This window comes from Pseudopodoces humilis, chromosome 15 (assembly GCF_049639895.1).
Source record: "Pseudopodoces humilis isolate 2021_Gansu_Grassland_sample_001 chromosome 15, ASM4963989v1, whole genome shotgun sequence".
Classification (NCBI taxonomy): Eukaryota; Metazoa; Chordata; class Aves; order Passeriformes; family Paridae; genus Pseudopodoces; species Pseudopodoces humilis.
In genome coordinates this window covers 18,805,334-18,819,101 of record NC_142214.1, presented here as the reverse complement: position 1 = coordinate 18,819,101, position 13,768 = coordinate 18,805,334, and the positions used below count along the sequence as shown (strand labels likewise).

At 49.8% G+C, this 13,768-nt stretch overlaps 1 protein-coding gene across 2 annotated transcripts in view; it reads right to left on the bottom strand.

The window, feature by feature from the left end:
• Window positions 1-530: 530 nt before the first annotated feature.
• The window catches only part of LOC102103441 (ligand of Numb protein X 2-like), a 28,819-nt gene continuing 15,581 nt past the window's right edge, over window positions 531-13,768 (bottom strand). For both annotated transcript variants that reach the window (XM_005527390.3, XM_014256539.2), the window contains 7 exons: window positions 12,402-12,598; window positions 10,879-11,244; window positions 8,837-9,019; window positions 7,668-7,842; window positions 7,286-7,496; window positions 3,481-3,639; window positions 531-2,618 (listed from right to left, as the gene is read on the bottom strand). In XM_005527390.3, coding sequence (XP_005527447.2) covers window positions 2,483-2,618; window positions 3,481-3,639; window positions 7,286-7,496; window positions 7,668-7,842; window positions 8,837-9,019; window positions 10,879-11,244; window positions 12,402-12,598 — 1,427 coding nt within the window. In that variant the 3' untranslated portion in view covers window positions 531-2,482. The remainder of the gene's footprint in view (window positions 2,619-3,480; window positions 3,640-7,285; window positions 7,497-7,667; window positions 7,843-8,836; window positions 9,020-10,878; window positions 11,245-12,401; window positions 12,599-13,768) is intronic.

Sequence of the window (13,768 nt, the reverse complement as noted above, 5' to 3'; positions counted from 1 at the left end):
TGGAGGGACACAATTAATGGTGATCACACCCCTCCAGCCCTGGGGGTGCTGTGGGAGTGGGAATGGGGAATCCAGCATGGATTCACTCGGAGCTGCGCCTCCTCCTGTGTCATTTGAATGAGCTGGACCCAAGTGACAGAATATGCTGAGTTGGAGGGGACCCCCAGGCTTTCGGGGCCAGGAGCAGCTGTGGATTTAAGGTAAATAGTTTTAAATTGGCTTCTTTTCATTAAAGGGAGGTAAATTGTTTGCCTTTACTATCAGGGAAACGTGAAGGTGGGGTGTTGGAAATAATCTGTACTTTCATCAGGAAGCTGCTGCAGGTTTCCTGGTGTTGGGATGTGAGGTTTACTGCTGCTGAGGGATTTTTTCCAAGCCACAGTGTATTTCAGGATAGTCCAGCTCCTTCCCTGGGAGAAGCAAAGAGAGTTCCACCATTTCCTGCCACAGAGGAGGCAATCTTGCTGAGGTGACCTGTTCTGGGGGATTAGCTGCTACATGGAAAGGAAAGACCACACCTCTAATGCATATTTTTCAGCAATATTACAATAATTTATAAAGGCATCAAAACAAATTCAACATCTATTAACAACAAGCTGATTTTGGAAACAAAATTTAAATTATGAGGACATTTTGGTGAAGTTGAAGGCACCTTGAAAGGAGATGGAGTAAAAATGGTTCTGCAGCCTCTTCCTCCTCCCTCCACTGCCAGCCCAGCAGCTGCACAGCTCTTCCCTCCTGCCCTTTCCCCACCTTTGGGGCAGGCAGTGGGAATCACCCTCTCTCTGTCCACATCAATATTTACTGTTCCAGGCACAGATTCTGCACATTGATTGGAAAGAGATAAAAAATTGCTTCACGTTTTTGTGTCCCAGCGAGGTCAATGATGAGTTTTCCTCAGTGGATTATTTTGCTCTCAGCATTCAGTAGAACAACAGGAGAGCAGCCCTGGAGCTCAGGTAGCCCCAGAGGTGCTGTCAGAGTCCCCAGAGGTTCTGCTCAGCCCAGCCAGGGCTGCTGTGAGGATGATCCGAGGTTCCTGCTGTGTCCTGGGCTCTGGGGCAGGCCCTGCTGTCCCTGCCCGCAGCTCCCAGCGCAGGAGGTGAAGTCACTGTGTGTAAACAAGGCCCGGGGACAGCAAATGACAAACTGCCAGCCCAGGAGAAGCTTCAGCTGGGGCTGGGCTCCTTCCTGCAGGGCTGCTCCAAGGAATTAAACATTCATTCCAGGCAGCATTTGGACAAGGAACAGGCTCCCTGGATTCTTACAAAGCTGGTCCTGCAAAAGGTGCAGCAGAGGCAGCACAGGAGGAAAGATCTCTCAGTGCAACCTGCTTTGAGAAAAACCCATCATATCTGCTGCTCATTAAGCTGCTAAAAAAAGGGAATTGTTTCAGGTGGAGTTTGCAAGTAGGAACTTTCACAGTGTCAGAGGTCAAACCACCCTGCCTGGGCTTCAGTTCTTCAGTTGTGAATTTTAACTGCACAGTGGGTTTGAACTGAAGGCGGGCTGGGCACAGTCTCCTTCTGGAGGTGACTTTTCCTGCAGTCAGGGATCCTTTGAGCTTCCCCTGATCCCATGAGTTGATATTTTGCTCCAGCTGCAAGAGGGATGTGAACAGAACTGTGGGAGAAGTCTGACAGGTGCCCTCCTGCCCCTGCCTGCACTCTGCCCCTCATCACTGGAAACAAAAATAAAACGGGCATCAGGCTGGGCCAGCCCATTCCCCTCCTCACCTTCCTTCTGGGGAAAAAGCTGCTTTATCAATCCTAAAACCAGGGAAACTTGTGTGCAATAAGTGAACCTTGCCCTTGACCTTTGGTAAAGTCACATTTTGCAACATCATATTTCAATGAAACGCCTCTTTCTGATACCTTGGAGAGTGGTTCTTTAAGCTGTTGAAATTGTCCCTTTGCAATAAATCAGTGGAGTTGGCAGGATCCTGAACTGGGATTTGTGACAGGACCCTCATACAGGGAACTGGCCCAGCAGCTCTGAGTTTTACTGTATTAACACATTCCTGGGGTTACTGACACCTAAAAATGAGGACTGGGAAATCCTGATGGGTACAAGTGCCTAAATTGGGTCCCCATCCTTACAGATTTAGTAGCTGCTTCTAAAAGCCTCTGTTTTAACCTGTTCAAACACTCAGTGGAAAGCAGAGCCCGAAAATCAAGGCAAGCCTCAGCAGCCTCCAGGGCAGGTTGTGGAGAAACACTGGGAAGAGTTTTCTATGCACCACCAGGCCTAAGGAGCTGTAATGAGCCTGGGAAGCTCCAACAACTGTGGGATTAACCCTTACTTTGAATTTGACATCCAGGTTTGTTGGTAAAATGTTTTCCATGAAAAGGAAGCGAGGAGTCTTCCATGGCAATGCACCGGGAGCAGGAGTGGAGCAGTCCCTGTTTCCCTGCCAGCTGTGGCCTGGGTGGTGTCCAGCTGCTCTTGGGTACCTGGAAGTGTTGGGGCTTTGGTGGAGCTGTCACACGAGGCTCCCTGGCCAGGACACCACAGTCAGGGTCACTTTGTTCCTCTGCTCCTTCAGCATTGGGATTAATTCCGAGTTGCTCATTCCTATTGCTGGCACTCCGTTCACTGCCACGATTTCATCTCCACACCTGCCCAAAGACAGGATCCAGTCAGGACTGGGCTCAGTATTAACCCTGCACCCACCATCACCCTCAGCCAAATCAACTTCTCCTCCAAAGAGCTTGGGGCAGAGGGGAGGGGACAATGAGAACCTGCTGCTGCTGGGGTGCCAGCAGTGAGGGGCAGGCAGCAGGGCAGGAGTTGTGCTGCTGAAACACTGCTGGCCCAGGTCAGTCCTGCAGCTCCAGCGGCCCCACTGGCACCATCAGAGGTGTGAGAGTGGCACAACCCAGCCCCTTCTGGGGGGTGTGAGGGGCTGAGCACCCCCAGCGCTGCCCCAGGACTCCAACAGAGCCCAGCTGAGCCCGCTGCTCCCACCTCGGCTCTGGGAGCCAAGCCCCGACCCTGCCCCCGGCTGTGTCCCCCCGGTGTCCCTGGCAGCCCCTCCTGCCCCAGAGATGTCTGTGGGCTCCTGCAGCCCCACCCTGCTCCTCTCACTGGGATCCCTCCCCAGCAGCTCCTGCTCAGGAGGGCTTCTGTTACCTGTGCTGGGATACTTCTCCTAATCCAAGAGGTTTTATACTCCGGAACCTCCAAGACTGATCTCAAACATCCTCTTTATACTTTCACCTCATTACTCAATTAAACCCTTCGCAGTTAGGTTTTAAAGGGCTGTAAATTCCTTTTCGTTGCACCTTTGTGGAGAAACCAAAGCGCTGCTTAACGCAGGGCTTAGTTTGTTACAAGTTTGGTAACAGTATTAACTCTCAAAGGAGATGATGAGCGAGTCATTAACCGGGAGCTGAGCTCCTTCCAAGGGTCAGAGTCTGGGAAGCGCCCCCAGCCCTGGTGGTGGTGGTGGTGGTGATTCCCCAGGAACCTCACACCTACTTGAGTTTCCTGTCCCGGAATGCCGGAGTCCCGGGCACGATGGTTTTGATGAAGAAGGGTTGGTTTCCTTTGCTTTCCTCAAAGCCTCCCACGATGCTGAAACCCCAGCTCTCCAGGTTTCCTTTACTAAGGACGATATCTTGACAGAAGTGAAGGTAGCTGTGTCAAAAACAGAGAAGTTGTGAGGAAAATTGCCTGACCAGGAATTTATGTTTTCCCTCATGGAAAGCACAGCCTCATTTTCCTGTTTTTTAGGATTTGAAACACCCCTTTGCAAGGCATGTCAGAGGGTTAATTCCCAAATGGGATGATGCCAGTCCTTTAGAAATCTTTCCTCAGTGTTGCTTTAAGAGTTAAGAGGGAATTACCCGGCTCTAAAGGGGTTTGGGACCTGCAAGACTCCCGAATAACTTTGTGAATTCTGCTAATGAACAGCCAGTGGCAAACCCAAATTAACGGTGAGCAGCAGCCACACCCATGCAATTAAAGAGAAGAGGGTTTTTCATCCCCTCCGTGCAAGGAAGGTTTTCAAATGTGAGCTGCAGCAGCTGCCAGATCAGAGCAGGGAAGGGCTTTCCTGCAGGATCCAGGATGTCCAGTTCCACTCGTGGGCTCCTTGCTGAGAGCTCCCTGGTTCTGGATGGTGGCCAGCGAGGTTTGTCTCCTCAGGGAGCCTGGGGAACGTGAGATGGAAGTGCCAGCAGCACAGACCCCACGAAGCCATGGCCAGGTGACACAGGAGGTGACACAGGAGGTGACACAGGACCGTCTGTGTGCCCCGGCTCCAGCTCAGGTTTCATCCTGGCACGGTGGAGCTGTGAAACTGCTGCTCATCATCATCACCCCACTGAGCTATTCCAGCAGCTAAACTTTTCCTAATAAACGTTTTTGCCTCAAGGGCTTTGCTTGAGCAGTTTTTGCTGAGGAGTTTCAGATTTCAAAAGCCTTCCCACTTAACTTCTCACCAGGAGAAAGATCCAATTATCTACTTTCAACCTGTAATTTACTTTTGCAGCAGTTTTTCACACATAAACACCAGGAGCCCCAACTCGAGCTTACAGATTCCTCCATGGTTTCCTTCCACAGGTACCACACAAGTACAAAAACGCAGCTCTGAGCCATGGCTGTGGCAGCTCCAGTGAATAAACAGCCCCAAGAGCAACAGTGGCAAGGGCTAGGTCAGCACAGAACATAAATAAAAACATCAGGCACCTTCTCCTGGAGCTGGGAAGGGCTGTTTGCTAGGAATCCATTTTCCATATTAAAAAATGGTTCAAGGAAGAGAAACTTTAATTTACTACCATCAAAAATGACTGTGGGAAAAGAATTTGGGAGTTTAGGGAAGGTCGAGGCGCAGGGTTTATGGTGCCAAGCACGCTGCTGAGCTGGCAGTTCCTGCTCCCTGTTGGAGTTTGGAGCTGCAGCGGGGCCGGGACTGCGAGCTCCACACGGTTCTTGTGGGAAGAGTCACACTGGAGCCAGATAAATCCCAGGGAAGAAAACTGCTTTTCCACCCCCAGGACTTCTCCACAAGTGCAATGTGTTTTCAAGAGACAAAGGTTTCAGAGAGAAAAATCAATCTGTAAACTTTTGTTTCTGGTACCTTTGGGATTCAGGGTGTGTTGGATTAGAACATCCAGTCCAAACCAGCTTTTGAGATGGTATTTTATACCAACAGTGGCTGGTGTGGATTTAACATAACGCTAGGAAGAGGTCAAAGTTTCTGTTTGACAGAAACAGAAATCACAGATATAAGAATGGAGGCCTGAATGGAGCTCTGTGGGCTCAAGTGTTGCAAGGATCAAAGACATTTCCCTAACCCTGAGCACTCGTTTCAGCTCACACCTTTCAGCATCAGGTCTGGGATCAAACTAGAAAGAAACACATTCCTCTAAAAAGAAAGGGATATTTCTGCTGGAGCAGAGCAATAACTGAGGGGAAAAAAGCTGAACAAACCCCAAATTGCACATGCAATTAGCTTTGAGCTTTCAGCCTGCAGAACATTCCAGCACAGTGAGGCCAGGGCAGCCAAAAGGAGCCGATCCCAGTGGAACAGCTGGTGCTGGGACCAGTTTGGGCACATTTTGGGGGGTTTTGTGTGTCAGTGAGGTGCACACGGGGTCTGTCAGGGCCACAGTGCAATGGCCATTCCCCTGCAGCACCGGGGCTTTGGTTGAGTGTGAAGGAAACCCGGTTTGGGTGGGTCAGGAGCTCTCTGGATGGGAACCACACCCCAGCAGGTGAGGGCACTGGGATCACTGCAGCAGCACCTCCCAGAGCCAGCCTGAAGGGCCAGAGGTACCCTGAACATGACCAGGTGACAAACACAGGTCCTGTGCGTGACCAGCCAGGTCCCACTGGGAGCAGATGGGAAAAGGAGTGAGGAAGCACAGGAATTACAGCCCTTCTTAGTGCAGGAAAGGGGAGGAAGATCCTGTCAGATTCCAAAGTAGAATAACCTTGCTGTGTGCCTCCTACCAACCCCCACAGCCAGAACTGCAGACACATTCCACAGCCAGAATTCAGGCTGGAGTAAAAGGAAGTGAAGAGCAGGAATCACTTCTTGCTTCAGGAGTCAAATGAAGGGGGAACATCAATACCAGCAGCAAAGGAATTTCCAGCAATGCATTAAATGGAGGCAATGCCAGGACACTCCTGAAATGAGGGCAGGAGATCCAGGAGCACAGAAGACTCCTGCAGCAGAGTGTGGGGGAGCTGCAAGTCACCTGACAGCCAGAAAAATTGGGAAAGGAAGAAAAGAAGCCCAGCCAGGTTTTGCCTTGCTGTAGTTCCCTGCAGCAGCAGAAGGAACAAACACCAGGCAGCATCTGAGGGTTTGTGCCCAGGTTTGGGCTCTCCAGGTGCAGCTCAGAGCCAGATCACACTAGACCTGCCTGGAACAGCCAGGCCAACTCCTGGGGGAGCAGAGGGAGATGGAAGGAGGTGCTGAGCACAGGCCAAGTACAGGAGACACAAAAGTTGCCTCTCCTTGGGCTGGTTTGTTGAGCATTTACAGGCTGCTAAGTAACACAGCAGAGGCTTTGTGAGTGGTTCTTCTCTGGGTGTCTCAAGGAACAAGGCTGTACATGATCCAGGCTTCCCACAGCAGGTTTGGCTTTATGTTCCACCTGCAGATGCTCCTGCAGTCAGCTGGGATGACAACAAACTCTGCCTTTCACGGTGTTTTGATGTAGCTGCTAAAGGGAGGGAGGTTCACCTCTCCAGGAAGGAGAGGGAAATTCAAGCTTCTCTTGGAACTTACCAGATTAAAACCTGGGCTAAGCCTGTGCTGCAAAGCTTTGCAGCAGGAAAACTCAGCTGTGCAGAATCATTTCTGCTTCATGCTGAAGATGACACCGTTACAACAGCCAAGAATTAGACTGAAAGAATGTCTGCCCCTAAGTGAGATGGGCAGATTAGAAAATCCCAGACAGCCCAGGTGTCTCTTGGCTTGTGTTAGGGGATGCAGAAAGAGCCACAGAGAATTTCAGTCAGTAGTTTAGCAAGGACTGTATCTAACATTGGCTATTTCTCTTTTAAAAAGGGGGTTTCAGAGCTTGTAAAGCAAGGTTACTGTCCAACAGGAGTGTGGGAAAGATGGGTCACTCCAGAAAAACAGTGGAAGTTCCTTATGTACTCATTATTCTATGATCTCACTGGCAAATGAGGCTTTCCACTGCCTTTCAGCTGAACGGGAATACCAGGAATGCTTCCAAATTCATCAGCAAAGTAATTAATTTCTAGTGTTTGAGTGAAAGCCAACCCTGTAATTAACAGCGCTCCATCCAGTGCCTGACAAACATACCTGGGCAATCCAAGCCACGTGATCCAGAGGGGACACCAGCTGAATCCCTGCTCCCTGATGTCCAGGGATGGCTCTGGGGAGTTCAGGGAGAGGATTTCCAAGGCTTTCAGTGTCACTGAGTGGGAAGCTGCATTGGATTTCAGTGCTGACACAGCTTCATAGTAGTTCAGATGAGTCAAATCGATGCCATTTATGCTCAGAAGTACATCCCCTGTTGATGAAATAAAAGAGGATTATTGCAGACTTTTGGCTATGGAGCCCATTTCAGCCTCAAGGGGTCATGGGAACTCTGTTTCCAGCCTCTCTTCAGTGTCCAAGTCCAGCTTCCATTGGAAATACCCCACAGTTCCTAAAGGATAAAGGGTCTGAGAGCCTCCCTTACCTCTCTTGATTCTGCCATCCCTGAAGAGGCATCCAATGGGCTGCACACTTGTCACATAGATAGGGAGCTTGTTTTTGTTATCCCTTCCACCTCCAATCGTGATTCCCAAAGATTCCTTTGGCTCCTTTTTTATTGCAACTGTCTTCTCATGACTTACATATCCCTGAGGCAAATCCTGCAAAGCAATGACAGCACAAAATGCAGCTTCATTAATGCATTTAACAGAAGCCCAGCTCTGGAAGACAACAACATTTGTTTCCTTCATCCAGAGCATTCCAGCAGTGGTGCTGGAGGGCAAAGCCAGCTCCCCACGTCCTTGCTGGGGTGGGAATACAGAGCAGCATTTCTAAGGTGAACCATCAGTGATTTTCCCAAATCCATTTGCTGCAGGGAGATGCTCCCTCTGAGGAGGGGAATTTTGCACTGAGGAACAAGCTGTGAGCCCATCTCAAGGCTGCTCATGCCAAGCAATGAAGCTGAAGGAATGTTTAGGTTGCAGTGAAGGCACACATTAAAGCACAGGCTGTAAAACAGGGTGTAAATGCTACTCAGGGATTTAAATGCAGGAGCCACACTCCAGCCACACAGGACAGCAACTCCCTGAGCTCCAGGGACACTCAAACACACCACCCTGAGCAGCTGCAGCAGGTTTTCACTCAGCTGGAAGTTCTACACACAGATTTTCTCTCTGGGTTCAGCACACTGGGGATTTGCTGTGTCCCCCAAAGGGGTGGCAGACCCACACTGCAGTCACAGCAGCACCAGGGGACCACTGGGGATTCTTCTCCTGGACCACAAAGGCTCTGGCTCCACACCAGCTCAACGGGGTGTCACTGCAACACCCTCAGTGTGTGGGGTTTGATGGATGTCAGGAGGCAAATCCCAAAAAATCTCGTGGATGGCAAACTTCTCATTGCCCTTTCCAGACAACAAAGGATTGTTTTTCCAGCTCTGCATCAACACTGAAGAAATTTTATCACCTTTTCCCCTTAAAATGATGTTTCCCTACAGATGACAAAATGGTTCTTCAGTACCAAAAGCCCCAAACCTGCCCAAGCAGAAATAGAGCTGCTGCTCAGCCTTCTGTGATAAAACACCATCACAGAACAACACCATGCATTTACTAAACAGGGAATAAGCAGCACCTTGGTTTCATCTCCCATCCTCACCTTCTGGTAGCTGGATTTTCGTCTGTAGTGGTTCTGTTCTGGTCGCCTCCTGTGGTGCACTGGGCTCCCCCCATTGCTGCTGCTGCTGCTGCTGCTGTTAGAGGTGCTGCCATCCTCCACAGGCTCCCCCAGCTGCACCCCAGGCTGCCTCAGGATCACAAAGTTCACTCTGGACTCCGTGGTCTGCCCAGAGAAACAAGGAATGGAAATGAAAAAGACAGAAAAATGGGTTAGAAATGAGGGACAGCCCTCATTGCCTCGGGGAGGGAGAAGGGCTGGCATCAATTCCTACAGAGGTTCTCCAACATCCTCAGTGTGATGCAAAAGTCTTTTGTGACAAGCCAGGGAATGTGATTGGAAAAAGAAAAAAGGAATTAGCAAACATGAGTCAGAAGGAACAGGAGTAGAGGCAGGCCTCACTCGTGCTTCTCTCCCCCACAAATGCCAAACAAGAGAAGGTGGAAAGGGATGTTTAATTCCTGCACTTCGCTACAAACAACCAACACAGCATCTTGTGTTGTGCTGCAGAGTGAACAGAGCTGGAACCCTGGCTGGCCCACTCACATTGACCATGACAGTTCTTATTGCAAAGGAAGTTGTTAAAGTTCTTTCCCTCCCCAGCTTTGTTCATCTATTGTTCAGCATCTCCCATCCATGTTTTCCCCAGAGCACCTCTGGTTAAACACTTCACCAGCTGCATGTCTGGCCTTGGCTGGGCTGCAGGGGAAGTGTTCCCATTGTTTCTGCTGCTCTGCTTGGGTTTGTTCCTTCAGATCACCTGACAGAACCTTATTGTGAAGGACTCACTGGGGAAAGGCCCACGTGCTTGTTTCCTGCCTGGGATGACAGAAATGCAATTGCTGCTCTCCCTCCTTGCCACGGGACCCTGCCTCTCTGTGCCAGAGTGAGCTCCCTGGCCTTGGAAAAGAGACTCTAAGTTACATTTAAGCAAGGATTTTAATCAGCCCTCAGAGGAACAGATCATGTTTGGAAAACTGCCACAGTTTTACACAAATGTCACTTCCAAAGAGATTCAGCCCCCAGACCTCATGAAGCCAGTTCTGAGACTTTGGCTGCTGGTTCCAATGGGATCAAAAGTTCCTCATATGGGAGTTGTGTATGCACACTGCAACAGGAATGTAGCAGCACTTGTGGGATGCAAACAAATTCTAAGAGGTCATAGAACAGAAGGACAACATGGAAAAGGACCTCAGGGCTGGAACTCTGCTCTTTCTCCCATGGCACTGCACTCCTCTGATAATTGTGAAGGGAACTGGCTCTCCCTCCTGCTGACCTCACATCCTTTCTGGGATACAAACAGAATGGGATGAGGTGCATTGTGTCAGGATCTGTTGATAAAAACACAAACTGGAGGCACTCGCCTGGGGAGATAAAGAATTTCAACTGATCTATGTGATTTCTGCTGCACATGCAGCAATCCTTAATCCTTTAACTAGAACTCCTTGCCCACTCCTTCCACCAAAACATCTGGCATGCTGCAACAGGAGCACATTCCACAGGGAAAGACCACCCCTCTTCTACCCATTTAGTACCTTGGAATGTTTTTAGCCTGAGGTGCCCCACGTCATTTTCCAGTCTCTCTTCACAAATACAGGTAAAATGGGCTTCAAATCAGAGGGATCTGCTCTGTGCTGCCAGCCCATCCCATCTCCCAGGCAGCACCTTCAGCGTGGTGGAAGCCCTGATCCCATCAATCCACACTGTGCATCCCAACATTCCCTCTGCAAGGCTGCAAACACCACACTGGAGATGCAATCTCCTTGGATGAACTCCTGTGCCGTGAGCCACTGCTTCCCCTCAGACCTGTCAGGGATGACTCATCACAGATTCCCACTCTTGGTGTTTATCTTCCTTCGGAAGCAGCGCTTCCCACACATCCAGAGGGGAGTCACTTCCCATGGGAGGGATCTGGGGGAATGCAGCTTGCCCTGGTGTGTTCTGTTAGCCCTGGCTCAGAACAGGAGCCTTGCCACCAGCCACTCACAGCCATTTCCACACAGCCTCTCCATGTCTGAGCTCACCTGGATTATCTGGGCAGCAGCCTCAGGAGTTCCTTGCCTCAAATCCTGGCCATTTATTGACAGGACTCTGTCATTCCGACTCAGCTTCCCATTCTTGGCTGCCAAGCCTCCCTCTAAGAGATCCAGAATAAAAATCCCTGCCTCGTCAGTCTTCCTGATCAGTTTGATTCCCAAGGGCTCAGACCGGTCTCTCTTTACCAAGGTAACATGGATCACTTCCCGCTGTGTGCAAGGGGAATCCTGCTGTGCAGTCTTGTTGGAAAAGCCCTTCTCCTGCAGGACCATGAGGTGGAGAACAGGGCCTGGGTGGCGCAGGAAGGAGACAGCCTGGCAGTGAGTCACGCTGCTGATGTTGACGCCATTCACCTACAAAGACAAACAAAGCACTCACTAATCAGAGCCCACATTAATTAGGCACTGTCCGCACTGTGGGGCACGGCCAGGCTGGAGCAGGATGGAAAACTCCCTGTGCAATCTCTGACTCTGATGCACATTAGGGAGCAAAGTTTTCTGGAAAAGAATGAAGAAAGATGATGGAATTAGGCTGTAATTGGTGAATAACTGAGGACAGGGACAAGACAGGACAACCCACACAACTAACAAATCTAAAAATGTTCAGTCATTCCTTCCATGCCAAGTAAATGCAGATCTGCCTTCCCTTCATTTCCAGCATTCAGTACAGGCTTGGAAAAGGCCCAGATCTCCACTTCTGAGTGGTCCACAGTCTACAAGCTTCTGGAATCATCCATCTCATTATGCTTTTACCAGGGTGACTCTGAGAAGGCAACGTTTGCTTTGCCTGCTGTCACACAAGATTCTGTGCAGTTTTTTAGGATGTTAATAGAGCTCCCAAGCATGGGACCTGCCCTATTTACTGAGACATGGACAATCCAACTGGATAAAACAGGAGTCACTGTGGGTCCACCTGAGAAATCAACTCAGAGATCTCATCAGCCACTTGTATGTGGGGCTGCCAGTCCTTCCTGGTGCCCAATCCCACGGGATAACGAGGATTTATGGCTTGGCAGGTGACTGGGCAGCCATGGCTGCAGGTGCTAACCATTGTCACAGTGTGTACAAGGTGTCACCTCGGTCACCCAGGGCCACACAGCCCTGCTGGCCGTGGGTTGGAGCTCTGCATTTACTCACATTTTGGAGCTGATACTCACTGCCAGTCAGCAGCTCTCACCCTGGACCTGCCCATGGAGAATATGCAGCTTAAGCAACACAGTGGAGCAAGCAATTATGAGACTTCCTAACTAGAACATAGGCACAGGGCTGCTGTGTGAAACCTGTCAGGAATCTTTTACTTTATCCAAAACAGCCTAAATTTCAAAAAGCTGTCAAATATACAGAAATACGAGTCTGGCTGGTAGGAATGCCAAAAGAGACACACAATGCTGCTGACACAGAGGTCTGATCAGTGCTCTAAAACCCTCAGCTGCAGAGATTTCCCAGTTTTTCCAGGCACTCTCCTCCCCCAGTCAAGGAAAGCAATGGGGCTACCAGGGGGGTTTCCCTACCTCAAGGATGTGGTCTCCAGGAGCAATTCTTCCATCAGCAGCAATCACAGAGTCCCTCAGCACTTCCTGAACAACAATGTTCCCTAGGGGGGTGTCCTTACCCCCAACTATCCTCATCCCCAGCTCTTCCTCAGGATCTTCCCGGTGGATTTCGATGGTGGTAGTTTCAGCCACAAGACTGGTTCTTTGAGGAAGGTCTGGTAGTGGAAATTACAGAGAAAAAGCAACACATTAACAGAATTTTCCTTTTCACAGCACCCCAAGATTCAAACCCCTGACAGTTGTGTTCAGTGTAGCATCTGGAGGGAAAGCAGCTATCAGGACACCTAAGGTTGCATAAAAAGCTTTAAACCCCTCTGTTCTTTAGAGTTTCTCCAGAATTTTTCCTGTTTTCTCCTAGCTTTTGGTGAATTCAAACTCTTTGCTGTTGTTGCTTGGGGTTTATTAAAAGGCATTCAGCATGGTTTGGCTATATTTAGAGATTTATTTTTCTCCTGTGACAGCTGGCCTGCTAGAAGCACTCACATAACAAATTCCAGTTTCCATGATGCCAGTGAGGGAAAGGGACTACCCAGCTGTAATTACTGCTCTGCAACTTCCTTCCTCTAATTTCCTTTGCTCCCCTTTTCCCAACCCCCCCGTAAAAGAGGAGGAATGTCTGGCTGTTTCACAGCGTACTGGAGATTAAGCAACGCTGCACTTCGAAGATGAAAGTTGTTGTTGGCAAGTGGGATGTCCCAGCACGGGGACACTCAGGGCCTGGCAGGGCGAGGGGCAGGTGTCACACCAGGGATGCAAAACCTGCTCCAGGTGTGCTTTGGGAAAAAGCCAACAGGGAACTGAAGTGACCTGTGAGTTATCTGTCCCAGGCACGGGGGCTGGAAGCTGAGCCTGACTTTGAGACAAGGCACTGAGGTTTCCACACTGCTGCCTCCTACCAAGCTGAGACAAGCGCTGCTACCCTGGAGATGGTGATTTGACCTGCAAGGCCTTCAGAGCTGCCTGTTAATCCAAAACTTAACTTGTGCTAGAAAAGCACCAGGAGGGAGGTACTGACCACTCCAGGAAACTGACTGTATATTTAACTTTCCTAACAAGATTAAAAATAACCTGGAACACTTCCTAGTTACAAATTACCTGGCTTCTGCAAGGGCTTTAAGTGCTCCACGTTCACATTGCCAGGGACTGCCTTTGTTTCTCCATGGAATACTGCAAATACTCACTGCAATCTCACAGATTTTCTCCAAATGGTTTTGCAGAGTTTTGTGCTTGTGAGCAGACTCTGCCATCCCTGATGCACATGAATGCATCTCCCTTCTGCTCAAGGAAGAGGTGCCTCTGATAGCTACTAATGCCTGAATAGCATT